The sequence below is a fragment of the Kogia breviceps genome, chromosome 2, assembly GCF_026419965.1.
Source record: "Kogia breviceps isolate mKogBre1 chromosome 2, mKogBre1 haplotype 1, whole genome shotgun sequence".
Classification (NCBI taxonomy): Eukaryota; Metazoa; Chordata; class Mammalia; order Artiodactyla; family Physeteridae; genus Kogia; species Kogia breviceps.
The window spans coordinates 87,651,652-87,679,207 of NC_081311.1; the positions used below are offsets into that span (position 1 = coordinate 87,651,652).

At 42.4% G+C, this 27,556-nt stretch overlaps 1 protein-coding gene and 1 non-coding gene across 10 annotated transcripts in view; one reads left to right on the forward strand and one right to left on the reverse strand.

Moving 5' to 3' along the window:
* Positions 1-27,556, forward strand: part of HERC2 (HECT and RLD domain containing E3 ubiquitin protein ligase 2) — a 227,472-nt gene that overhangs the window by 86,306 nt on the left and 113,610 nt on the right. For 3 of the 9 annotated variants that reach the window (XM_067025765.1, XM_067025772.1, XM_067025769.1), the window contains 21 exons: positions 853-888; positions 4,628-4,798; positions 5,188-5,291; positions 6,151-6,301; positions 8,663-8,877; positions 9,102-9,234; positions 9,334-9,461; positions 9,553-9,748; positions 12,010-12,137; positions 12,693-12,866; positions 12,941-13,077; positions 13,188-13,339; positions 14,285-14,476; positions 19,261-19,448; positions 20,556-20,748; positions 22,091-22,273; positions 24,170-24,351; positions 24,878-25,025; positions 25,106-25,302; positions 25,542-25,772; positions 26,624-26,762. In XM_067025765.1, coding sequence (XP_066881866.1) covers positions 853-888; positions 4,628-4,798; positions 5,188-5,291; positions 6,151-6,301; positions 8,663-8,877; positions 9,102-9,234; positions 9,334-9,461; positions 9,553-9,748; positions 12,010-12,137; positions 12,693-12,866; positions 12,941-13,077; positions 13,188-13,339; positions 14,285-14,476; positions 19,261-19,448; positions 20,556-20,748; positions 22,091-22,273; positions 24,170-24,351; positions 24,878-25,025; positions 25,106-25,302; positions 25,542-25,772; positions 26,624-26,762 — 3,378 coding nt within the window. The remainder of the gene's footprint in view (positions 1-852; positions 889-4,627; positions 4,799-5,187; positions 5,292-6,150; positions 6,302-8,662; positions 8,878-9,101; positions 9,235-9,333; positions 9,462-9,552; positions 9,749-12,009; positions 12,138-12,692; positions 12,867-12,940; positions 13,078-13,187; positions 13,340-14,284; positions 14,477-19,260; positions 19,449-20,555; positions 20,749-22,090; positions 22,274-24,169; positions 24,352-24,877; positions 25,026-25,105; positions 25,303-25,541; positions 25,773-26,623; positions 26,763-27,556) is intronic. The other 6 variants (XM_067025766.1, XM_067025767.1, XM_067025770.1 and 3 more) reach the window with 6 other exon arrangements.
* Positions 2,087-2,159, reverse strand: TRNAG-UCC (transfer RNA glycine (anticodon UCC)). Its single transcript has one exon. It is a non-coding gene; the product is annotated as a tRNA-Gly (tRNA).

The window sequence follows — 27,556 nt, forward strand, 5'->3', positions numbered from 1 at the left end:
GCAAGGTAGGCCTTTTCTTATGCCATTGTAGATTGTCATTTCTATAACATAGGAGCTTAAAACGAAAAGTAACAGTTGTCCTGAGGAAAATAACCGACCTTAGGATATTGAGCATAATTTTTTATTTTTTAGTATAGCAGATATTTTCAACACGATTCATCTACTGTTGTGAACTTAAGTGGTGGTCATTTGTGACTTTTGTCTGTTTACTGTATATGGTTGAAGGCATATAACTTGATCAGCAGTTCAGATATACTCATTGTAAAACCTTTTTATTGTGAAGTGTAACATAAGCACAAAAGTACCGAAAGCAGCTTTGGGACTGTTCCCAGGGGAAGCCGTTTATTAAGCAGGACCCTCCCAGACACTGTCTCTGTCTCCCTGAAAGATTTCCCTCTCTGGGCTTGTGTGCTCGCCGCTCCCCTACTTCTCTTGATCATTTTATCAGATAGGCATGTGCCCCTTAACAGCTTAGTTGTTTAAACATTCTCATGTCTGTTTCTTGGTGGTTTGTAAGGTGTGTTTTAGTACAGAATGCCAGGCTTCCGCAGTGATCGTGCCTCATCTCTGCAAAGCGTGGGAGTTCTCCCTGTCCCTCCTCTGTACCAAGAGATCGCATGCCATTTTTTTCCATACGCATTTTGTCCGTAGGATTGTTGTGCCAGCACCCTTGGGTGAAAGGACCATTGTGGTCTCTCCTCTAGAGTACCACTTTTGTCTGAATCAGGTGACTCTCTGGCCGTGTCTGCCTCTGAACACAGAGCTTCGCCCCGGAAATATTGCACTTGCTGGCACCTCTAGTGCACTGTGGAATAGAAATGGTGATAATGGGTATCCTTGTCTTGTTCCTAGGAGCAGAGGAAAAACTTTCCAAAGTTCACACAGGAAGTATGATGTTTGCTGTAGGGCTTTCTTTGTAGATACCTTAAAATATTAAGTATGTTTCCTTCTGTTTCTGCTTTGTGATGAGTCTTTAATGGTGAATGGATTTTAAAAATTATTTATTTATTTATATTTTATTTATTTATTTTTGGCTGTGTTGGGTCTTTGTTGCTGCGTGCGGGCTTTCTCTAGTTGCGGCGAGGAGGGGCTGCTCTTCGTTGTGGTGTGCAGGCTTCTCACTGCGGTGGCTTCTCGTTGTGGAGAATGGGCTCTAGGCATGCGGGCTTCGGTAGTTGCAGCACATGGGCTCAGTAGTTGTGGCTTGCGGGCTCTAGAGCGCAGGCTCAGTAGTTGTGGCACATGGGCTTAGTTGCTCCCCGGCATGTGGGATCTTCCTGCACCAGGGATTGAATCCGTGTCTCCTGCATTGGCAGGTGGATTCTTAACCACTGTGCCACCAGGGAAGTCCCATGAATGGATATTAAATTTCATCAGATACTTTTTATGCAACTCTTGATGATTATACAGTTTTTTTCCATCCATGTTGTTGCAAATGGCAAAATTTCATTCTTCTTTTTGGCTGAGTAGTATTCCATTACATATATTTGGTATATATATATGTATATAATATAACACATATATATGTATATATGCTGTATATATGTATGTGTGTGTGTGTGTGTGTGTGTGTGTATACACACATATACAAACCACACCTTTTTTATCCATTCATCTGTTGATGGATACTTGACTGTTGCCACCTTTTGGCTGTTGTGACTAATGCTGCTGTGAATATGGCTGTGTAGATGTCTGAGTCCCTGCTTTCACTTGTTTTGGGTATATAGCCAAAAGTGGGATTGCTGAATCATATGATAATTCCATGTTTAATTTCTTAAGGAATTGCCATACTGTTTTCCACAGTAGCTGTACCATTTTATATTCCCACAGGTAATGCACAAGGAAGGGTTCTAATTTCTCCACCTCTTTGCCAACACTTGTTGTCTGTTTTTTAAATAATAGCCATCCTGTTTGGATGAAGTGGTATTACATTGTAGTTTTGATTTGGTTTTCCCTAACGATTTGTGGTGTTGTACATCTGTTTATGTGCCTGTTGACTATGTGCATATCTTTGGAGAAATGTCTTTTCAAGTCTTTTTCCAACTTTTTTGTTTGTTTGTTTTTTTGCCATCCTGTGTGATCTTAGTTCCCTGACCAGGGATCGAACCTGTGCCCCCTGCAGTGGAAGTGCAGAGTCCTAACCACTGGACCACCAGGGAATCCCCCCTTTTCCTACTTTTGAGTCAGATTTTTTGTTCTTACTGTAGAGTTGTAGGAGTTTTTTACGTATTCTGGATATATATGATTTGCAAATATTTTCTCTCAGTTCTGTGGGTTGCTTTTTCATTCTGTTGATAGTGTACTTTGATTTTTTTTTTTTTTTTTGATGAAGGTTGCCTGTGCGTTTGGTGTCTTGTCTAAAAATATCATTGCCAAATCCAATGTCATCAAGCTTTCCTCCTATGTTTTCTTCTAAGATACACACACACACACACACACACACACACACACACACACACACACACACATCACACGGTTTTTTTTTTTTTTTGGCTGCGCTGTTCCGCATGTGGGATCTTAGTTCCCCGACCAGGGATCAAACCCATTCCCCTTGCCTTGGAAGTGCAGAGTCTCAACTTTTGAGTTAATTTTTGTGTATGGTGAAAGGTAGGGGTCCAACTTGATTCATTTGCAATTGAATATTCAGTTTTCCCAGCACCATTTATTTCTAAAGACTGTCCTTTTTTCCCCATTGAATGGTCTTGCCACCCTTGTCAAAAAAATCCTTTGACTATATATTGTGAGGATTTATTTCTGGGCTCTCTATTCTGTTGATCTAAATGTCTGTCATTATGCTGATACCACACTGTTCTTTCTTTCTTTATTTTTCTTCTTTCTTAGGGTTTAATCTGACATTTTTCTAACTTTCTGAGAAATGATAATTGTTAGCGTACTGATGTTTTTATAATATGTTTATTATGAAAGTTTTCTAACAGAGATAAAAGTAGAGAGAATAATATAATGAATGTAGAATAAAAAGTATTCACATTCCTGGGGACTTTCCTGGCAGTCCAGTGGTTAGGACTCCGAGCTTCCACTGCAGGGGGCACAGGTTCCACTCCTGGTTGGGAACTAAGATCCTGCATGCTGTGTGGCGTGGCCAAAAAAAAAAAAAAAAAAATTCCCATTCCCGAGAAGCACTCCTACACTTTCTATCTGATTGATTGATTGTATTATTTTAAAGCATATTTCTGTCTTTAAAACATTTTCACACACTTCACCTCTTAATGATAAGAACTTTTTTGGGAGAATAAAACCACAATCTCATTATCCTAAGATTAACAGTGATTCATTAATCTTTTTATTAGTGGTTATTTTGAGTCAGGATCTAAACAAGTTCTGTATGTTTCAGTTGGGTGATACATACTTGAGTCTCTTTTTCCCCAACAGCATATTTCCAGGATCTCCTCTCCCTCTCTTTTGTCATACTGTTTATTTTTCAAAGAAGTAGGACATTTGTTCTGGAGAATTTCACATTTTCTGAACTTGGTTGATTGCATTTTCTTCTTGAAGTCTTAACATCTTCTGTCAGTTACATTTTCTGTAAATTGCTGATGATATGTATAGGCTTAATGAGATTCAGATTCAGTTTTGATGGGTCAGAGTGTGTGCTTTGTGTTTCATTGGCTCAGAGGCCTGTGATGGTGGGCGGCCCCACCTTCAGTTCTGTTCACATGGACCAAGGAGTTCACGTATAATGTGTCTTCTGTGCAGTTGCCCAGCAACCTTGCCCTCAGCTGTTTGGTAGCATAAGGTACAGTTTGCACAGGGAGGATGTGATCTTGGCTTGATTCACCACCACCCCACCCCTCGTTAACCATTTTTTGTAATATTAAGTTGGAGTCCTAATGCTTCCAAAGGTGACCCATGAGGTTTTCTCTTTTTTTGAGTATCATTATGAACTCATTGAATTTTTTTGATTTCATGTTTGTTAACTTACTTTTTAGCTTTTCTTTTTTCCTAATATATACATTTAAAGGTAGAAATGCCCTCAAACATACATTTAGCTGTATGTCACGAGTGTTGATCTGTAGTATTTTCATTATTGTTCATTTCAGTTGTCTGATTTCCATAGTCATTTTTTTCTGGGAATTTATGAAATATATTTCATAATTTTCAAATATGTAGAGATTTTAATTTATTTTTTGTTACCTGTTTCTACTATTCATTCATTTGTTTGTTTGTTTGTTTACTTATTTATTTATTTTTGGCCGTACCGCACGGCTTGAGAGATTGAACCTGGGCCCTCGGCAGTGAAAGCGTGGAGTCCTAACCACTGGACCACTGGGGAATTCCGTTACCTATTTCTAACTTAACTGCGTTGTAGTCAGTGTCCATGCTGTGTAACTTGACTTATTTGAAATTTTTTGAGATTTGCTCTAATGCTTGGTATATGGCCAGACTTGCTATTCATGCTGTTCATGTGGTGTTTTTGTTTTTGTTTTTAAATCATTCTGTATCCTTGCTGAATTTTTGTTTGTGGTGATAGTTATAGTAAGAGGTATGTTAATTTCTCATTGTGTTTGTGGATTTGTCTATTTCACCTTGTAGTTCTTTCACACAGTTTGTTCTAGTCATGTTATCTATTGATCTATTGATTCATTGATTTTGGTTTCTGTATACACAGAGTCATTTTTTACAGGTCAGAACTGTAGAAATAACGAGGAAGTGACACTTATACGCAAAGCTGATTTGGAGAACCATAATAAAGATGGAGGCTTCTGGACTGTGATTGATGGGAAAGTTTATGATATAAAGGACTTCCAGACGCAGTCATTAACAGGAAATAGTATTCTTGGTAAGGCCTTGCTTTTTACTTCATGGTTAGAAATTTCAGATGTGTTAGTTTAAGCAGAGCATTTGGTTTAAAATGATCAATTTAGTACTGCTCCAGCACCCATACATTTCAATCTGTCAGTGACTTTGGGGTCTATCCTATCACAGCAAATTCAGGCACATATGCAAAATTTCTTATCATTATGCATTTTTTGTTCCAACGCTTGTTGGAACTTGTACCAAGTCCTGAGTTGACCCAGACAGCCCTGGGAGAGGATGAGAGATCCTATTACTTTGGTAACCCTCACTTTGGAGTTAACCTGCCTAATCTATTTCCCACTTGCCATTTCTACTATAAATGCCTAGGCAAACTGTACTGAAGTCATGTTGCTGTTGTTTGTTATGTTTTAGCTCAATTTGTAGGGGAAGACCCAGTGGTAGCTTTGGAAGCTGCTTTGCAGTTTGAAGACACACGGGAATCAATGCATGCCTTCTGTGTTGGCCAGTATCTGGAGGTGAGGCTGTGTGCAGTGAGCGCCAAGGTGGACTTCAGTGGAGACCCTCTCTGGATATTTCTGAGAAGTGGTTTTTACCCTGAAATATAGCTGGTTGGATCTTTTTGGGGAGGGGGGTCATTATTAAGTGATAAACTCAAAGATCTTTTAGAGATTTTTTTCATAAATCAATTTACATTTATTCATATAGTTTATGATGTATTGGCCTTGAAAAATTATTTTAAAATTGTTAATTTGTAAGAAACGTAGACCTTGTTCCACACATACAAAAAAAGAGGTTAACTTTTTGTCTTTACGATTTTATTGTAATCCTATGTAGAAATTTGGAAGGACTTACCATCTTGAGATATATATTTTTGGGGAGGAACTATTTAGTAGCATAATTTTTTAGAATAGAAATATGTCCATTCTATATATTCATTAGCATTGGGATTCATATATTGGGATTGGCTTTCCAGATATGGATACAGAGGTAATAAAATTTATTAAGTTATGCCTCAGGGGTAATGTTTGAAGCATTTTATGAAGGGAAAAATTAACTTCGTTTATAAATTGTCGTGTGGCTGGCAACATTTAAGATTATTTTCATTAAATCCCTTCCTTTTCTAACTTCTATTTGATTCCCTAAGGAATTTCTAGCCAAGTGGTTTATCCTTGCTTTGGATTTTCTACCAGACTTAGGCATATACTGTCTGCTTTATATCTTCTGTTATTTTGGTAGCAGCCTGATCTCACTATTATAGGATATAGTCTTTATTATGGCAGTATGTCTTGTTTAAGGATAAAGCTGTTGGTCTTCTTGGTTTAATGTTAATTAACGCTGTTTTCTCATACTGATGATGAAATTTATCTTTTGCAGCCTGACCAAGAAATTGTTACCATACCAGATTTGGGAAGTCTGTCTTCACCCCTTATAGACACTGAAAGAAATCTGGGCCTACTCCTTGGGTTACACGCTTCCTATTTAGCTTTGAGCACGCCGCTATCTCCAGTTGAGGTCGAATGCGCCAGTAAGAAAAATTTTGTTTTCTGCTAACAGATTAGCAGGTTATTTTAGCTGAGCTGTCAGTGCCACTGAGAATAGAACAGGAAGAATCAACATAGTTATTGGTGAGGAAAAAAAAGGATAGTGAGACTAAACCAGTTAATAGAAATAGCTGTGAGCGGCTTTCATTTGTGCTCACGATCTGTGGCAGCACAGGAAGCTAACAGGTATGTAGGAATGTTGGGTCTGTGCGTGGTCTCACTTCTGCATCCTCAAACAGATTGGCTCAACTTGACTGTCATCCCCCTGTGTGCCTAGAAATCCACGTGATGTGGATTGGCTCTTCCTCTTAGGAATGCTGTTCTGTTTGAGCATTGCGTTTTCACCAGACTGAAATCCAGTACATTTTGGGATGGCAGCCTTTGTAACCACCTAAAGTATTACATTTTCTCCATATCCCATATCATAGATTTAAATATCTCTTAACATATTTGTGCATTTCTCCATCTGTCTTTCCACTGACTATCTAACAAGCATCTATCGAGTAATTTCTCATGTGAATTACCATGTTAGTCTCTGAGGGTGTAGTAGGTGTAGAATTAGGTGCACCTCTGCCCTCAGGTGCTTCCTGTGTGATCATGAGCCAGACATGATAAGCAGGTCAGGTTGGATGGTGGTAGAGGATAAAATGGAGACATTTGTAAGTGGTTTCGGAAGTGGGGAGGGGGTGGAGGGAAAGACTTCATGGAGGTGGAGCCATCCTGAAATTGGAGTCCCAGCAGACTGGGTGTGTGAGGGCATCATTGAGAAAGTCAGCTTCGAGCTGCTTGTGTATGTATAGGGTCGGGGGAGAAGGCTAGTGGGCAGAGATGATCATGGTGCCTGCTCAGCCTGCCTTCTGGAGCACACCCTTGGTGTATGTGCTGGGCACTTTGCTTTCTGCAGAGCCTCTAAGACAGTGGACTCTTCTTCCTCCGAAGACCTGTAGGGGGCTTCCCTGGTGGCGCAGTGGTTAAGAATCCGCCTGCCAATGCGGGGGACGAGGGTTCGAGCCCTGGTCTGGGAAGATCCCACATGCTGCGGAGCAGCTAAGTCCATGTGCCACAACTGCTGAGCCTGCACTCTAGAGCCCGCGAGCCACAACTACTGAGACTGAGTGCTGTAACTACTGAAGCCTGCACACCTAGAGCCCATGTTCTGCAACAGGAGAAGCCACCGCAATGAGAAGCCTGTGCACCACAACAGAGAGTAGCCTCTGCTCGCCTCAACTAGAGAAAGCCTGCGCAGCAATGAAGACCCAATACAGCGCCCCCCCCAAAAAAAAAACCACAAAAAAGAAATAAATTTATAAAAAAAAAAAAAAGGAGACAAGAGGGAGTTCTAAATGGAGAGGTTCAGGGAGGGTCTGATCACATTTGTGTTTTAGAAGAATTAATGTGGCACTTTGATGAATGTTCCTGAATGCTCTAAAATCTAAATTTCCAGTAAAAGAACATTGAGTGCATCCCAGATTTGATTGCTTGTGTTTTGGAGGAATATTTTGATAGCACAGTTACTGAAAAAAAATCTGTAGTTATGTAAAAACTGATTATTCTTCGGTGAATCTCACTCATAGCAGTTATAATGAGTATCCCTGTTTGCACTGATGGGTGGCATGTTCTTATGGGGTCTGACCTGTGCCTCATCACAGGTCTCCTTTATAGCCTACTGGACCTCAGGTTTCCAAGAATCCGTCGCTTACTTAAAGATCTTGTGTTGTATGTTCAGTAGTCTCTTATTATTATTAATTGATTAATGCTCTAGGGAGACGTGCTGCCCTGGGCATGTTTTTCTTTAGGGAACCCTTCACACGTGCTGTTCTCCTGCCTGGATGCTAAGCGTCTTGGTCTTCATCCAGATCACAGCAAATTCCTTACCGTCCCTCCGAATAGTCGGGGGCTGCTTGCTGCACGGTCATTCCCCCGTAGTACTTGTAGCCTGTGGTTATCCCAGTTGAAATCGGTGATAACTTGTGTAAGTGGAGCCTCAGTGCTCTTCTCCCTGTTAGAAGGCATAGCTCTAGTCTTCACATGGTTTCTGTGGAACTGGACCAGCTCCATGTTTGAGCAGGTATCTGGTAAATGTTGGACTGGAACTATTATATTGGGTTCTGATACCATGCTTAAGATGTGTTGAGTAACCAGAAAGTGTTACCTTTTTTCACATAGATATAGGAATTATAAGCCAATTTATGTAAATATGTTAGATGTGACTTTCATATGAATGATCCTGAATTTCACCTCCTAAATGAAGTACTTAGTTTTCTCTCTATATATTTTTTTCCCAGTATTTATCTCTGAACAGTGCACTCAGGTTTCTTTTTAATGTTTGCATGTGCACTCTCTAGAGTGGCTTCAGTCATCCATCTTCTGTGGAGGCCTACAGACTAGCCAGATCCACTACAGCTACAATGAGGAGAAAGATGAGGACCACTGCAGCTCTCCAGGGGGCACTCCTGCCAGCAAGTCCCGGCTCTGCGCCCACAGACGGGCGCTGGGCGACCATTCCCAGGCATTCCTGCAAGCCATCGCTGACAGTAACATTCAGGACCACAACGTGAAGGTGAGTGAGGCCTGCCCACACTGAGTGTCCTTGGCTTACCTTAGGACTTTGACTTGTGAACGCCTTAGCACACACTACCTGTTATTTGGAGGGCTGGTTTTGCGGTAAGAGGCTGGTTCAGTTCAATGTCCGGTGAGGTTTTAGAAGCTATGGCACTTAGTTTAGAATGCGTGACGATGTTGTGAGGTTGCCTCTGAAGTTACCTCCAGCTCTTTCTGTTGCAGGACTTTCTGTGTCAGATAGAAAGGTACTGTAGGCAGTGCCACTTGACCACACCCATCACCTTTCCTCCTGAGCATCCTGTGGAGGAGGTCGGCCGCTTGCTGTTATGCTGCCTCTTAAAACATGAAGATTTAGGTATGAAGCTCAGTATTTTAGCTGTACTGTAGATCTTTCAGCTGACGTGTAGTACACATTCATTCCTACCCTGCCCTTTCTTTTAAATATCTTTTACAGGTCACGTGGCATTATCTTTAGTTTATGCAGGTACACTTGGTATTGAGCAAGTAAAGCACAGAACGTTGCCTAAATCCGTGGTGGATGTTTGTAGAGTTGTCTACCAGGCAAAATGCTCACTCATTAAGGTAAATAGATTTTGATTTTCTTTCTTCTGTGCTTTTGGACAGTTGGCAAAGTATTTGTTGTTAAGTTGTTCTTTCATATTTAACTTTGTAGACACATCAAGAACAGGGCCGTTCTTACAAGGAGGTCTGTGCCCCAGTCATTGAACGTTTGAGGTTCCTCTTTAATGAACTGAGGCCTGCAGTTTGTAATGACCTCTCTATAATGTCCAAGTTTAAACTGTTAAGTTCTTTGCCCCGTTGGAGGAGGATAGCTCAGAAGATAATTCGAGAACGAAGGAAGAAGAGAGGTAAGAAGGTAAAAGGTAGGAGGATTCTTTCAGAGTGTGTCCCCATATAGGTGTCTGTGGTTGCAGTGAGGCTTTGGGCTGCTGCTCACCAACTGTGGCATTTTCACAAGTGCCATAATGTTTGTTATATGTATTTATGGTTAAGTGTACAAATCCTGCTTATTTTTCCAAGATATCAGATGATGCGACTTTGGGATTGAGTGTGTTATGATTTGGTAACTAGTAAATTGATGCTGAAAATACTGTAAACTTTATTAAATTGATGGGGAAAAGGAAGTGTTTTTTTAATCACTTGTCCTGGTAATTAGATATATGGGAACGGTTAATCTTTCAATAAATCTTGCCATTCTTGTGAAGAAATGTTTTTCTTTGGCAATATTGAGTATTCTGAAACATGGAAGATTGTTATAAAAGGAACCAAAAGAGTTACTGATATTTTCAGGAAGCAGCTGTGTAGGGATATGGAAAAGAGTTTTTGTATTAACCAAAATTTGAGTGAAAATACATACTTTCTAATTTGGTCACTTGTGATTATAAGCCAGTCTACCAAAATATCTGAATATATTCTTATGAATTATATTGATTTATTCCCAGATTAGCTTATTAAGCAATACTAATTACTGAGTTTTTGATGGACATTACAAACAATGCCATGAAAGACTAACTTATTTTAGAAGCTGTCTTGAATTGATTGTTCCTGAGCTTAAACCACAGCTTATCTGGATCCTGGAGATGCTCTGAATCAAGAGATATGGCAGGAACACTTCTGAGATCCCTTTCACCCCAGGTAGCCAGGAAACTCAGAGACTGCCATCTCAGCGTGAGAGACGATGGTCCCATCCCCGTGTGGCCATTGCCTCCCTGGACTCTGAGCTCACACTGTCACCACTTAAAATTTCTGCATGTTGTGGGTTTATATACTTAATTGTAACATAGAAATAATTAGTATTCCTGGTGCTGTGCTAAGTTTGATGATTTTCTAGTAGGGCTCCACAGGACTCAGAAGAACTATTGTACTCTTCGTTATTACTGTGAAAGGGTACAGATAAAAATTAGCAAAAGGAGAGGTGCATGGAGGGAATTCCAAAGGAAACCGGGTCAGGGCTTCCAGCGTTCCCTCCGGTGACTCACGCAGGGTCGTGCTTGGTTCTCTCAGCAGTGACGTGTGACGCGTGTGACGGACTGTCAGTCAGGGGTGCTCATCTGAACCGTGGTGCCCAGGGTTGCTGTTGGGAGTCAGTCACATGGCCGTGTGGGGCCTGCGTGATGGCTCTCAGCTGCCCAGACTCCATCCAGAGTAGAAACAGGCAGTTGCCGTAAGTCACAAGCTGTCTGGTTACACCGGTAAAGGTGGTCCTGTGCCTCAGACACACTCTTCTCAGGCAGAACATGCCAAGGTTTCAGAGCTCAGTTCACAGGAGCTGGTCAAGAGCCAGTGCTGACGGGACAGGCCTTTCTTGGGAATTTGCAGGGTTTGAGCAACCCAGACCTGCTGTGTTCATGTTTTATTGCCTAGGTTTATTATTGTGTTGCTTGTTATTTATATGATATATTGAGAAGAGTGAGACTGAAAACCTTGAAGAGGACCAAAAGTACGGAAGCAACACCACATATCACATTGCAAATTCAATAGAAATTTCTCTGATTAAAAAGACTAACATAGTCAGAGGCATCTAACTGATTCAGTTGCACACTGGTGACAGAACCAATGCACTATTCCAGAGTGGGCAAGCTCTAGGGTCTGGGGACAAATGCAGCCTACCACTTGCTACGTATCGTCCATGAGCTAAGGCTGGATTTTGCATTTTTAAATTATTTTTAAAAAAATCAAAAGATTATGATTCATGAAGATTATATGAAGTTTAAATGAAGCATTCATAAATAAAGTTAGCCAGTTTTCATACTGCAACGGTAGAGTATTTGCAGTAGACTGAAATAGCCTGCAAAGACTAAAATATTCACTGTCTGGTCCTTTATGAAAAAGTTTGCCAACCCCTGGGCTTCTCCTTCTTTAGGGCTTCCCTCCATTGTAACACTGTCACTGTCTTTCTATCCCTGACATGGAGTGGCAAAGTGTTATTCCTAGATGTCATGTGAGAATAACTATGATAGTTTTTACTTTTGTAATTTGAGCACTTGACAATGATATTTATGTGTTTCTGTGAATAAAATATATCCTTTACCTTCATGCAAATTTAAACATTTCTTAATTTAAAATCATATTTAATGATTGTTATAATGAATGATGTTTTTAAACATAGTTCCTAAGAAGCCAGACTCTACTGATGATGAAGAAAAAATTGGAAACGGAGAGAGTGAAGAAGCTTGCATCTTGCCTCACAGTCCTATAAATGTGGACAAAAGACCCATTACAGTTAAATCACCCAAGGTGAAGTATTTTTTGTGATTCTAAGACTGGCTGTGTAGAAGCACAACATACTGCAAGGGAATCCACAAATATTGTTGCTTTGTTTTTGAATATACAGTAGAGAGTTTGGTGGTTATTAAAAGTATGAGTAACTGTGCCCCAGTGATGCTTAATGCACTTGACTTATGGTGCCCTGGTCAAATGGATAGCTGGAGAAGTGTTTCCTTTTAGTTTTAGTAGTATCTTGTATCATTATTTGTTCACCATTTTCTTCATTCATTCATTTATTCACTCATTCATTGAATGTAGCCTTTGTTCCAGAAACTATTAATATGGATCATAATTTAACTTTGCATGTCAGGTTAGCCAATTCCAAAGTATGTAAGCATACAGATTATAAATTCACTTAAAAGCCTATTTATGATGTAGTCATTTTTATCATTAATTAATTACTAAATTTAAAATATTTTACCAATTTAAACCTAGTGGCATTTGTTTATATTCAAGTAATTGTTTTAGAGCACATGTTAATATGAATAGGGTTAACTAATGATGAAAATGGTTCTCCTTTGTCAGGATAAATGGCAGCCACTGTTGAGTACAGTTACAGGTGTTCACAAATACAAATGGTTGAAGCAGAATGTTCAGGGTCTGTATCCTCAGTCAGCACTCCTCAGTACTATTGCTGAATTTGCCCTTAAAGAAGAGCCAGTGGATGTGGAAAAAATGAGAAAGTGCCTACTGAAACAGGTAAATTTGCTAAGAACATTCTTCTCTATTGGATAATACATAAACACTTAACAGTATGCATTGATGTTTTGCAGTTGGAGAGAGCAGAGGTTCGCCTGGAAGGGATAGATACAATTTTAAAACTGGCAGCCAAAAATTTCTTACTTCCATCTGTGCAGTATGCTATGTTCTGTGGATGGCAGAGACTTATTCCAGAGGGGATTGATATAGGGTAAAACTTTACAATATTTTTTCTTAATTAAGGGAAGCTGTGACAACAAAGCATTGTTTTATTGAAGTCTGGCAGTATTCTAAGTAAAGTTCTTCATCTTTGTTTGAAAGGGAACCCCTTACTGATTGTTTAAAGGATGTTGATTTGATCCCGCCTTTTAATCGGATGCTGCTTGAAGTAACTTTTGGCAAGCTGTATGCTTGGGCTGTTCAGAATATTCGAAATGTTTTGTTGGATGCAAATAACAAATTTAAAGAACTTGGTGAGTTAAAAATCTGACAATTAAAAGACTGTATTAAAAATTACTGTTGATGTCAATGATCACATCAGCATTATTTCATAGTTTGGCTCTTTATTATATATATTCTGGAAACTTGCAAATTCTTATTTTTTTTAGCTATATATACACTTTATTTATTTATTTATTTATTTATTTATTATCTCCCTGTGCTATGTGGCAGCTTCCCACTAGCTATCTAATTTACATTTGGTAGTGTATATATGTCCCTGCCACTCTCCCACTTCATCACAGCCCACCCTTCCCCCTCCCCATATCCTCAAGTCCATGCTCTAGTAAATCTGTGTTTTATTTCTGTCCTACCACTAATCTCTTCATGACATTTTTTTCCCTTAGAGTCCATATATATGTGTTAGCATACGGTATTTGTTTTGCTTTGAAGACGTTAATAACTTTGTGCATTAGAATGATAATCTAAGCTGCTTTAAGTTTTCTCAAATTCTAAACAAAACTTTCAAAATTTGGCAGAAGATACAATCTTGTAGTATCCTAATATATAAAGCTTTTGCATTTTAACATTTCCATGTGTATCACTTACACAATCTATCCTAGAATGTGTATCCTATATTAATACACAATTTCCTGGACAGTTTGAGCATCCACAGAGAAGTGGTAGGATTGGTTTTGTGGAAGAGAAGTGAAATATCTCTCTTATATTTGACATGAAGTGAGTAAGCCACCAGGGATATTTAGAAGTGCAGTGTGACACGTTTTGTAGGCAGATGAAGACGGTGTATGTGGAGTGATGGTGGTAGGATTATTGCAAAGCAGTACAGAGCTGCCTGATGTCCACACTCTGGATATCTGATGAAAAAGACAGACTTATAAAAAAATTGTTGATGCTTTCTGCATCGTGTATGTTCTTGTATCCACGCACAAGAAATTTATGTAGGTGCCAATGCTTTTTAGGTATCCAGCCTGTCCCCCTGCAAACCATTACAAATGAGAACCCGTCGGGACCAAGCCTGGGGACGACGCCACAAGCTCGCTTTCTCCTGGTAATGCTCAGCATGCTCACCCTGCAGCACGGTGCCCACAACCTGAGCCTCTTGCTGAACTCTGGCATGCTCGCCCTCACACAGACAGCACTTCGGCTCATCGGTGGGTTGGCGTCGCCCTAAGTCCTTTGTGAAAATGCCACGGTTTTGCCTTGATCTCTCTCTCCCTTTTTATAAACTTTTTTTTTTTTTATTGTGGTGAAATACAAATAACATAAAATTTACTATTCTAAGTACTTTTAAGTTTATAACTCATTGTCGTCAGTAAGCACATCCACAATGTTGTGCAGAGGCCTTAATACTATCTAGTTCCATAACTTTTCATCACCCCAAATGCAAACCCATATCCATTTAGCAGTGACTCCTGATTTCCCACTCCCCCAGCTGTTGGCAACAACAAGTCTGCTTTCTGTTTCTATGGACTTGCTCCTGGATATTTCATACAAATGAAATCATACAATTTTAGCCTTTTGTATCTGGCTTATTTCATTTAGCATGTGTCAGTACTTCATTTCTTTTTATGGCTAAAAACTATTATATGAATATACTGTGTTTTATTTATCCATTCATCCGTTGATGGACATTGACTTGTATCTGCCTTTTGGCCATGGTGAGTAGTGCTGCTAGGAACATTTGTGTACAAGTTTTTGTTTGCACACCTGTTACCAGGCCTTCTGTCATATACTTAGGAGTGGAATTGCAGGGTCATATGGTAATCCTATGTTCAGCTTGCTCAGGAACTGTCAAACTATTCCACAGCAGTATACCATTTTACATTCCCACCAGCAATGGACCAAGAGTTTCCGTTTCTCTGTGTCCTTGCCAACACTAGTTATTTTCTGATTTATTTATTTTTTTAAATTAAGGCTACCCTATCTTGGTGTGGAGTGATATTTCATTGTGGTTTGTTTTACACTTCACTAATATTGAATGATGTTGAGCCTCCTTACCTGTGCTCGTTGTATATCTAGGAGAAATGTCTGTTCACATCCTTTGCCCATTTTAAAATTGGGTTGTTTGTGTTTTGAGTTGTCTGGGCCCTTTACATATTCTGGATACTAGACTGTTACCAGTTATGTGATTTGAAGACTTTTTTTTCCCACTCTGGGTTTTGTTTTTCTTTGGTGCACAGAAATTTTAAAATTTGATTAAGTCTAATTTATCTGTTATTCTTTTGTTGCTTGTGCTTTTGATGTCATGTTTAAGAAATCATTGCCAAATCCAAGGTCAAGAGGATTACCCATTATGTTTTCTTCCTTAAGTCTTATATTTAGATCTTTGATCCATTTTAAGGTAGTTTTTTAATATGGTATGGGTAAGGGTTCACTTTATATCTTTTGGTTATACAGTTGTTCCAGTATCATCTGTTGGAAAGACTCTTATTTTCTCAAGTTCTTAGCACCCTTGTCAAAAATCATTTGACTATAGATATTTAAGTTTATTTCTAGACTCTCAGTTCTGTTCTGTTGGTCTCTGTTGTCTGTCATTATGCCAGTCCCACACTGTTTTGAACACTGTAGCTTTGTGGTAAGTTTTGAAATCGATAAGTAAGTCCTTCAACTTTGTTTTTCTTTCTCAAGATTATTTTGGGTCCCTTGCATTTCCATATGACTCTCAGGTCTGGCTTTCCCATGTCTGCAAAAAAGGCCATTGGGGTTTTCTAGGGATTGTACTGAATCTGTAGATCCTGTTGGGGAGTACAGCCATCTTCACAATATTAAGTCTTTCATTCCATAAATATGAGATAGCTTTATATTTATTTAGGTCTTTCGTTTCTTTGAGCAGTATTTTATAGTTTTATTGTCATCAGGGTAATGCTGGCCTCATAGAGTGAGTTAGGAAGTAGTTGCCTCCTATTCTGTCTTTGAAAGGGTTAGAGAATTGGTATTAATTCTTCTTTAAATGTGTGGTAGAATTGACCAGTTAAGCCATCTTGCCCTGGGTTTTTGTTGTTGTTGAGAGTTTTTTGGTTACTGATTCAATCTCTTCACTTGTTTTAGGTCTATTCACATTTTCTGTTTCTTCTTGAGGCAGGTAATTTCTATGTTTTTAGGAATTTTTCCATTTCATCTAGGTTAGCTAATTTATTGGTGTACAGTTGTTCATAGTGTGGTCATAATTCTTTTTATTTCTATAGGATCAGTGGCAATGTCCCCACTTTTTCTTTCTGGTTTTAGTGATTTGCATCTTCTCTTTTTTTTTTTTAGTTAATCTACCTAAAAGTTTGTCAATTTTGTTGACATTTTTCAAAAAAAACAACTTTCGGTTTTGTTGATTCTGTTGGTTTTCTATTTTCTATTTATCTCTGCTCTAATCTTTATTATTTCCTTCTTTCTGCTAACTTTGGGTTTACTTCCGCTTCCTCCAGGTGTAGTTAAGTTATTGATTTGAGATCTTCTTTTTTTACTGTGTGCATTTATAGATTTAAATTTCCCCCTTAGCACTGATTTTGCTACATCTCATAAGCTTTGGTATGTTGTGTTTTTGTTTTCATTTGTCTCAAAGTACTAATTTCTCTTGTGATTTTTGTTTCTTTGGCTGGTTGTTTAAGTGTGTGTTATTTAATTTCCACATATTTGTGAATTTTCCAGTTTTCCTTCTGTTGTTAATTCCTACTTTCATTCCTTTGTGGTCAGAGAAGATAATTTATATGATTTTACGTATTTCAATTTATTGAGACTTGTTTTGTGGCCTAACATACCGTTTCTCCTGGAGGGTGGTGTTCTCTGTGTCCTTGAGAAGAGTATGTCTTCTGCTCTTTTTGTGTAGAATGTCTCTACATGTCTTAGATCTGATTGGTTTATAATGTTCTTCGCCTGAAATTTTGAGATACTGCAGGGCCAGTATTCCAAGGCCAAATGAAAGAGCAGGGCTTTCCTAAGCTCTTTGATTTTGTCAGTCTTTGTGCCCACACGACCCATTCAGAAATATGCGCCATACTGTTGGTCAACATCTGATTTCTGCAGACCTCATTAGCAACTCAGAATTGTTTTAAAAAATCTTGAAAGTGTATTTCCATCTAGAAATTGCCTTTCTTTTTCCGTCGTCTCCCTTGTTTCCAGAGACTCCAGTAGGTAAAAGTCATAGCACAAATCATTAATTATGGGGGCTTCCTCTGTTAACAGTACTCAAGAGTTTAAATTCCAGTCTGCCTACTGGCTGCAAAAAGCCAGGGAGTTGTGTCCAATGAATACACATCTATCTTTGTTGCTTTCTCTGATCAAGGTGATTTCTCTTTCATACAAGAAATTATAAGCATATGTTTTATATTAATTTTTATGTATACATCTACATACAATAGCCACAAAATACAAAGCCACTTAAAAAAAAGCCACTTAAAAAAAGATTCTCCTTTTTTTCTTATTGCAAAATGTAAAACAGCAGCAAATTCAGCATTTACAGGGTTAACATTACAGCTGCCAGGGGAGATCCCAGATGGAATGCAACCTCTGCCCCTTTTGGGGCCTCACAGAGGCACTGCCAGGCTGAAGAAAAGACTATTTTCCCTCCAGTTTAAAGCTTTTACTCCAGACCTGGGAATTGAATAACCCTTTTTTCTCCCTCTTGGAGGAGAGTGGAACACAAACTTTACATTTTTGACCCACCCAAGCCCATCTTTGGGAATGTTTGGGGCACTTTTTCCTCTTACCTGGAGACAGAACAAAGACCACAGGGTTACCAGGGATGTGCTTTCCCCTCCCCAGTCCAGCAAGCTGGCTCCTGTGGTTGAATTTACTGTTTTCAAATACATTGGTAGATTTTGTTTCTCACTGCTGACAGGTCAGCTTCTGTTTTATACTGTGGGTGGTTCCATGGCCACCAGGCACCAAATGTTCATCATGTCCCATCTCTTCATTCTTCCTTGTACCGAACAATGCTTTTGCAATATCTCAGTGACTCAGGGTTCTAGAGAATCCCGTTGCTGTCATCCCTGTGTCAGGGTCCCCAAGACCACCCCCAGTTTTAATGATTTGCTAGCAGGCCTCACAATACTCTAGATATAGTCATACTTAGGGCTAAAGTTTATTACGGTGAGAGAATAGAAAGCAAAATCAACGATGGCATATGGGCAAAGTCTGGGAGAAACTAGACACAAGTCCTCTCCCAGTGGAGACCCACAGGGTGCACTTAGTTCCCTCAGCAAAGAGTTGTGACCACACATGTGAAGTGTTGTCTTCACATGCAAAGTGTGGAGACTCGTGCCCTGTGCTTTCACTGGGGCAGGTCATGCAGGCATCTTTGCCTGGCACTTGAGTAAGTTTCAGGCCCCCCAGAAGGAAGCAGGTTTCAGCAGAGACCATGTTGTTTGTGCAGACAGTTTAGGCACAGGGATGCATTCTTGGCAGGTAGGGGATGGTGGGAGCCCACGCGAAATCCGGGTCCCAGAAGCCAGTTGTTGGCCAACTTGCAAACAGGCTTCCTAGGGACAGCAGTATCAGGCCTGCTCTGTCAGCTCTTTTCTTTACAGTATCGTAATGAAAGTGTGTTAATTTCTCACACTGTTAAACATTTAGGTGGTTATTTTTTGTTTTTCTGTTCTAATAAAAATATGAGTGATGAGTTTCTCTCTAATAACGTAAAATCATTTTGTGTTTTGGAGTGGGGCATGACTCCTAGAAATAGAGTAAATGTCTTTGCTGAGAATTTTTATATCTTTTACATCTTCTGATACATATTTATATATTTTGTCCTCCACTTACCTTTTTAAAAATTTTAGTTCTCATCAGTAAATTTTTCATGTATTTGTTGTATAGGTAAAAAAATATACTATGGGTTATTTAAAATTATTATCTTCATTAATTCGTAATATTTTTTAAAAAACATATATCAAGATTAGGAAATTGTAACTACTTGTTGGTTCATCTGCTGTTTTTGATGCTCTGATAGGCCCTAGTTGTGATAATGTTGAAGAAGATATGAACTCTTCCGCCCGAGGAGCTTCTGCCACAGTTTTGGAAGAGACACGGAAAGAAACAGCCCCGGTACAGCTCCCAGTTTCAGGGCCAGAGCTGGCCGCCATGATGAAGATTGGAACCAGGGTCATGAGAGGCGTGGACTGGAAATGGGGTGATCAGGTACTTAGAGGTTTGACTTAAACACATTAGCCATACGTTAGTCACCTTCTGCACATCCTGACTCGCATGCTGTGAGTAGGTGGAAACCGGAATAAATATCCACCTCACTCAAGGACATGTGTGATTGACAGGTGATGTAGTTGTTGATTTCCGGGCAGGTGAATAGAATCTCAAGACCAGTAGAGAGTAGCAGCGGCCTGCTGTAGGGCCCTTGAATAGGATCAAGTCTGTGAGGAGCGGCGACTCTTTTCAGGAAACTCCTGGCATAGGCTCGACTTGAGGGGCAGCCCAGAGCAAACGTGAGAGGGGGCAGGAGAGAGTAACCATCTGAATAATCATGTCGTGACAGCTCTGACACTGCCTCTGTGACCTCATGGCCATGTGCCGGTAAGGTGTCCTGACCCAGTGGCTACAGGCGCTTGCTTGGGTGGCACCCGTCTTTCCGCTTCTCCCCCAGCACCGTGCTCCTATGTCTCTGTCAGGTCGCCCCAAGTAGAGGTCGGGGGCTGGGCTCTGCACCGGTACTGGAGCCACTAGCTGAGAACAGCGCTCGCCCTTCCGTGATGTGGAGCGTTCTTGTCATGTCCAGGTTTTCTCAGCCTCACTCTGAAGCACATTCCTCCTGAGAATCATCTCAGAAATCAGAGTGACTGGAACAGGTAGCAACATCCTAAAAACAGCTTCTCCTCATAGAAATGAGAGGTAGAGGTTCATTCTCAGATCTGGGGGAAAACTGAAGAACGAGAGGCAACGAGGAGATACTGGTGCTTGTTGGAGGTTCCTGACCTCGTGAAGCCCCAGGAGGGGTTGAGGGGGCCGAGGAGCAGGGTGGCAGGACCAGGCTGGAAAGTCTGCTCTCTGCGTTGGCTTAGAGAGCATGCTGATTGAGGTGGTACTTTCCCCGCTCGCCTCTTTGGTAAAGGAGTGGGAACAGGTTAGTCCTGGTGTTCACTTTACAGTGATGATGTGAGCTGGGCCTGTAGGTGGGTTTGCAGCCCCCTGTGGACTCGGGGGCTGGGTCCAGTGCTGCAGCCACCCTTACAGGCGGTGTTCCTGTGACAGACAGGCCCGCACACCTTTAACCAGTCTTTGCTTTGGCTTCCTCAGGATGGACCTCCTCCTGGCCTCGGCCGCGTGATTGGCGAGCTTGGGGAGGATGGCTGGATCAGGGTCCAGTGGGACACAGGCAGCACCAACTCTTACAGGATGGGGAAGGAGGGGAAGTACGACCTGAAGTTGGCGGAGCTTCCGGCCTCTACGCAGCCCTCGGCAGACGACTCGGACACGGAGGACGACTCCGGTGGGTGCCCGGGGGACTTGGCAAGCTGTGTGTTGGCTGCCCGTTCTTTCATCTGGGAGTGAGAGAGGCGCTCTGTAGCTCAGGCTTTCCCTGAAGGTCTGGTTGGCAGGCCCAGGTGATTCTGAGGGACTTGACTCCCCAGTTCGCCTCGGATTCAGTGGGGGTGGGGTGGGGTGGGGTGAGGCAGTGGGGCGCTTGCTGTGTCCTCTCCTCCGGTGGGCCTCCTGGTGTCGCTGAACCTGTTCCTGGAGTTGCGGGCATTGCCTCACCGTGCCCTGAGCATGTGTTCTTCCTTCTTTCACCTTCCCCCGCGAGGCCCTTCCCTCAGAATGTGGCACATAACGTGGAGTTAGTCAGTACTTTACTGCCTTAGAGAAAGTGAGGGTGAGAACTTAGAGTGACCTCAGAAAGTTAACCCTGTAAGGAGAGGTAAGGCTGCGGGAGGAGGGCTTCATGACATTTTTTGAGACGCGTCTGAAAGACCCTGGGATGCCAATCTTGGTGAGACTGTCTAGGAGGCTGGCACTGATTCTTGGGGCTCAGGCGTCTGCTGTATGCATAGCATGGCAGGCTCCCAAGGTCACTCTTATGGTTAGGAGGGGAGACCCAAGAGGCTGAGCTCGCTCGAGAAGGGGTGGTGTGGAAGGTGGCAGAGGCTGTGTTCTGTGCCCATCGCATGTGCAGGCTGCTCCATGCATGTCAGATGTAAACGGATGACCCCTGTCTTGGGCGTGTTAGGAGGAGCGTGCCGGAAGCTGTGTGGCCCTGCCTAGATAGCTGGTGCTGGTTTGTTATCACTGTATCCGACAGTGTCCAGGCCAGGTGTCCCTCCTCCCAGCTCTCTGCCTGAGGGCTTCGCTTGTGAAGTTGGGCCCTGAGCAGGGCAGGCCAAGTGACAGAGAGGTGGCCCAGTGGTGTCTTCCGCATCCAGAGGCAGGTGGCCTGGACGTGTGAGCACCAGGCTCCGCCTCCTTGGAGGCGGGGCCACCTCATCGTCTTCGGGGCATAGCGAGCTCAGCAATAGCGAGCTCAGCAGCAGCCAGCTTTTGACATCTGATAAGTTGGATCCTTGAAATCGTTTTAGTGCTTCTGAGCTGTATGCTGAGGTTGCTTTAAAAATTTAACTGTAATTTAAAAGGCTTGTTTCTTTTGAGTAAGGTGGGGCCAGAGCTGATTAGGGTGAGCATTTGTGCATCCTGAATTCCATCTTTAATTGCAAAGAACTGCTTCCATTTCCACAGTAGGAAAAGAAGAATGTGATATTAAATCCCTTAAGTTACATGCAGGGACATTTTCCAGTTTATTTGGGAGTATAGTTCCTTATTGTGATTCTTTTTTTCAGAAGCTGAACAAATTGAAAGGAACATTCACCCCACTGCAGTGATGCTTACCAGCACTGTTAATTTACTGCAGACTCTTTGTCTTTCTGCTGGAGTCCATGCTGAAGTCATGCAGAGCGAAGCCGTCAAGACTCTGTGTGGGCTGCTGCGAATGTTGGTGGAGAGTGGAACGACGGACAAGACATGTATGCGGTGGACAGTTGTGGGCCCCACAGTCAGAAGTGGGCTGTGGATTTGTCGTGTGTGTGTGTGCGTGTGGGGGACTGCCGGTGTGTGTGTCCGTGTCATACGGCTGCTGCTGTAACGAATCACCACAAACATGGTGTATTAGTTTGCCTGAGCTGCCACATCCAAGTACCACAGTCTAGCAGCCTCAATAACAGAAATTTATTTCTTCACAGTTCTGGAGGCTAGAAGTTCAAGATCAAGGTGTCAGCCGGGCAGGTTCCTTCTGAGAACTCTGAGGGCAGATAGGATCTGTCCAGGCCTCTCCCCTAATTTCTGGTGGTTTGCTGGCAATCTTTGGCATTCCTTGGCTTGTAGATCTCTGCCCTCATCTTCACATGGCATTCTCCCTGTGTGTGTCTCCAAATTTCCCCTTTTTATAAGGACATCGATTACATTGGATTAAGGATGCACCCTAATCTAGTTTAACCTCATCTAAACTAATCACGTCTGCCATGGCCCTGTTTCCAAATAAGGTCCCATTCTGAGGTAGTAGGGGTTAGGACTGAACACAGTTCAACCCTTAACAGTGGGTTAAAACAACAACTTCATTCTCTCAGGATTCTGGATACCAGAAGTCCAAAATCAAGATGCTGTCAGGCCTGTGCTCCCTCCAAACGCTCCAGGGGAGGGCCCCGCATTTTCTCTTTGAGCTTTGGTAGCTCCAGTGTTCCTTGGCTTGTGGCCACATCATTCCAGTTTCTGTCTCATCTTCACTTGGATGCCTCCTCTGTTCTTTTCTGCCTCTTATAAGGGCTTTCATTGGATTTGGGGTTCACCCCAATCCAGTATAATGTCATCTCAATCCTTACCTTACTTACATCTGTGAAGAGTTTATTTCCAAATAAGATCATGTCCGAGGTTCTGGGTGAACGTGAATTTTGGGGGATACAATTCAGCCTACAAAAGTGTTTGGAGTATGTGAATGTGAGTATGTATAAGTGTGGGAGAATTTGAGGAAGTGAGTGGAGCAAACGTGTGTGTACGTGTGCAGGTTTGAGTGCATGTGTGTGTGTACACGTGAGTGTGAGTTTGAGTGAGACTGAGTGTGGGTGTGGGTGTGGATGTATGTAACTGGGTATGTGTGAGTGATTGTGAGTGGCCGTGAGAGTGCATACCTGAGACGTGCTGGGCTGCGAGTGCCTGTGCATGTGTGTGGGTGAGTGTGCCTGAGTATGGGAGAGAGCATGTCTGAAGGGTGGTGTCCCTGGAGGCCTGCAGAGCAGGAGGGCTGGGCCGTGAGAGCTGAGGAAGGGGAGCCAGTCCAGGATCTGAGCAGGTCACGTGGCGTGACCCCACCTCAGGGCCTCTGCCATCCAGGAGGGCTCAGAAGCCCCAGGTGTCCACTCGTGGAGACCCCGGGAGGAGCAGATAGGGTCATGCTCTCGGCAGAGTCAAAGCGGGTAAAAACTAAACCCTGCGAAAACCTCTTTTTCTCATTCTACTATCGTAGCCTTCTTAAACTTGGATTGGAAATTTATGATGCAGATCAAATATAAACAAGCTAATGGGAGATATTTAAAACATGTGAGATTTACAAACCATACCAGATGTCCTCCCACAGATAACTGCTATTGAATTGTGAATTGTTTTCCAACTGCTTAGAGACAGTAAGTAGATGAAATTCCTTAGCAAGTTTGAGTTGCTCCATGTACCTTAGAGAGTTTTAAAATGTAAAGTGTTCCTTGAGCGAGGTCGCAAGTCCCCCTGTTCCTCTCACTTGGAATAATGGAAACTGTAGCATATTTGTAAAGGAGCTTATTACTGAAAGCAACGTGATGTAGGTAAGTTAAAAGTTGTCCTGGGCATTTACTTCTGGAATTGGGGAACCAAGCTGGTCTGTCTTTCTCCGGCAGCCTCCCCCAGCAGGCTGGTGTGCCGCGAGCAGCACCGGAGCTGGTGCACCCTGGGCTTCGTACGCAGCATCGCCCTCACGCCGAACATGTGCGCCGCCCTCAGCTCCCCGCCCTGGATTGCGCTGCTCACGAGGGTCGTGGAGGGACACGCGCCTTTCACCGCCGCCTCGCTGCAGCGGCAGGTAACTGTGCCGCCAGACTGATCCCCGCTCGGCGTGAGTTTTGGGACTGTGGGAGCCCCGTCAGAGGTGGTGTCGAGCTGGCCATCGTCATTAGGTGCCTGAGGGCAGAAAAGAATGAACTAACACAGTAGATTTTCTGGAGATCAGAGGCTGAGGAAATTGATTATTTTAAATTGATTAGTTGTTAAACCTTAGTTGACTTGCTTTTCTATGAAGTGATAAATCCTACCAGCTGCTCTGACCTGCTTCACGGGAATTGTGGTATAATTATCTTGAGAAGAATTAAACTAAAAGGAATTATTTTTTAATTAAATGAATATCTGCATGTGTAATGTAGCTTATTTTTTAACCTCTGATAATCCATATCACTAATCAACTTGGATGTAATTATCTTGCTGTAAAATAATGAATATTAGAATTTTCACATGATTAATTGTGTTACAGGGACAAAAAATAAAGTAAAATCTCCTAATCTGTCAGACAGTGACTTTCTTTAATGCTTGCTGTTTTCAATTGCCCTTATCAGATCTTAGCTGTACATTTACTGCAAGCAGTACTTCCGTCGTGGGACAAGACAGAAAGGGCGAGGGATATGGAGTGCCTTGTGGAGAAGCTGTTTGGTTTCCTGGGGCGCTTGCTCACCACCTGCTCTTCAGATGTCCCGTTCCTCAGAGGTGGGCAGCTCTCTCCCTTACCGGTGTCCTGGGTAAGCGAGCAGGGCGTCATGAGGCCCTCCTTCGCCTGTTTCCTGCAGAATCCACGCTGAGGAGGCGGAGGGCCCGGCCGCAGGCCTCCCTGACTGCCACGCACAGCAGCACGTTGGCGGAGGAGGCGGTGGCGCTGCTCCGCACCCTGCACTCCCTGGGCCAGTGGAACGGACTCATCAACAAGTACATCAACTCGCAGCTGCACTCCGTCACCGCTGGCTGCGCGGGAAAGCCGGCGGAGGGGGTGGGTGCCGCACCGCCTTTTCACAGCTGCTAGTTTTTCTCTGTAGAATGCTGATTTAACTTTCAAATTACCTTTTAAAATGCTGTGTATTTTGTTCAAGGATGTATTTTAAAATATTTTTTACTGGAAAAAGTTATTGAGGAAACTAACATAAAAGTGAATTCGGCTTAATTGCAAGTGTGTAGGAGACAGGCAGCCCCTGGGCTCTCGTCTACAAGCTTGCTGTCTGTCTGCATTAGGCTCTGTTAGAGGACTACTTTCCTGACTCTGAGACCCCTGAGGTGGGGGGCCTCATGGCAGTCCTGGCTGTGATTGGAGGCATTGACGGTCGGTTGCGACTAGGGGGACAAGTCATGCATGATGAGTTTGGAGAAGGCACCGTGACTCGCATCACCCCGAAGGGCAAAATCACCGTGCAGTTCTCCGACATGCGGACGTGTCGCGTTTGCCCACTGAATCAGCTGAAGCCAGTAGGTGAACTTGTGTTCGGGTTACTAGGTAATGAGGCAAAGGGGTTTTATACTAGACCTGGGAAGAACTTGATTCTTGTAGTTTAGGTTGGCCTTCTAGGAAGCTACCCAACTTGAGGAAAACCATCTTTCTTCCTTTGATTAACAGGGCCTATCTCACAGGGTTGTATATAGATTAGTAGTTCATGTGTCTTATTTTAGCCTCAAAAGACATGAAAGGGCATTAGCAGTTTAGGGGGTCCTGTGTAAATATAAGTTAGTTTTACTTATTTCAGAACGTGAATTTATGAAGTTTATTTTTTATTGAACGACTCAACTTTCAAAAAAACCTAAAAGTGACTCCTTTAAAAAAAATGATCTTTTTTTCATGTTGAAAATGCTTAATGACTATGTTGAGTGACATGACTTATATAGCAGCTACTGTCGTCTTAAATCTGTGAATTAGGGATCCATAGGGAAAGTGAGTGATTTATATTACTTTGATGTAAGCTGAGTGCAGTTTGCCTATATCTTTCAATAAAATACTGTATTTGATTATTATAGGAATATATGCATGTTGTAGAAAATTTGAAATGTATAGAAAATACCTGAGAAGTTAATAACTACCATCACAATGTAATTATTGTTTAACAAGTCGGTAAAGAAAAAATTAATTTAGGTTAAATTTACTATATATGTAAGCCTTTATCTTGCCTTTGGGGTCATCTTTTTAAAATTATTTTCAGATCTAGAAAGACTTATGAATATGTGTGTTACTTCAGAACTAAAACTCATAGTTACTCTAACTTTCAGAACATTCACGTGTCCGTCTCGTTGGACGCGCTTTGAAGGTTTCTGTGCTCCCTCTCCAGCTCCCTGCTGTGGCGTTCAGTGTCACCAACTTGCCCTTCACAGAGCCCATGCTCTCGGTCTGGGCTCAGCTGGTGAACCTCGCTGGAAGCAAATTGGAAAAACACAAAATAAAGAAGTCACCTAAACAGAGTTTCGCAGGTCAGTACATGCCCTTCGTGATGAAACAGCTGCAGTCTTAACTAGTGTTGTCTGGACAGTAGTGTTTGTTGTCTTGTCAGAGCAAGTTCTGTCACTGCTGAGGTCTTCGGGTTCAGATGGCTGGCCATTGGTTGAGTGACGGTGGGTGTGGAGATGAGAGTGTGTGATGCAGAGAGTGATGCCCTGGCGGCAGTGGCACCTGAAGAGCCCCAGGCTTTCCTGTCTCCCGGTGCCAGCGTTACTCTGCGCATACTTTTTGAAGAGGAGTCTGTGTTCTTCCCCCTCCCCATTTACCCCTGGCCTCTTCACAGCCATACCTAGCAGGGCCTGTGTGTTTGGACCCGCCTCGCTTGGTGTCTGGGTGCTGGCCGCCTGTCGAAGGCCAAGGCCACTCGTGCTTGAACTCTTCCTCTTCCACTGCTCACTGGGCTCTCCTTACGTTGCCCCGCACATATTCTTTGAGAGTTCTTCTCCCTGGCCAGTGTTTGCACACTGGAAATCCTTGTGGCTTCATCCATAACTTCTCGATCTTTCTTCCCGCTCCTCTTGAGTTTTCTCACCCATTTCTCCCCATTCCTGTAGTTGCTGCTGCAGCGTTTATAATGGTAGACACCTTTAACTCTGGATCTCCCGTTCACATCTCTGGCTAGAGGGCCAGGTGCATGTAAACCACAGCATGTCAACAATTCAACTAACTTTGTCCCTTAGCCAGTGTTTCCTGTCCCAGTGAATAAACCTGTCTGCCAGGTGTTTGAGCTTGGTGCCCCAGTGGTACCTCTGGCTCTTCCTCTGCC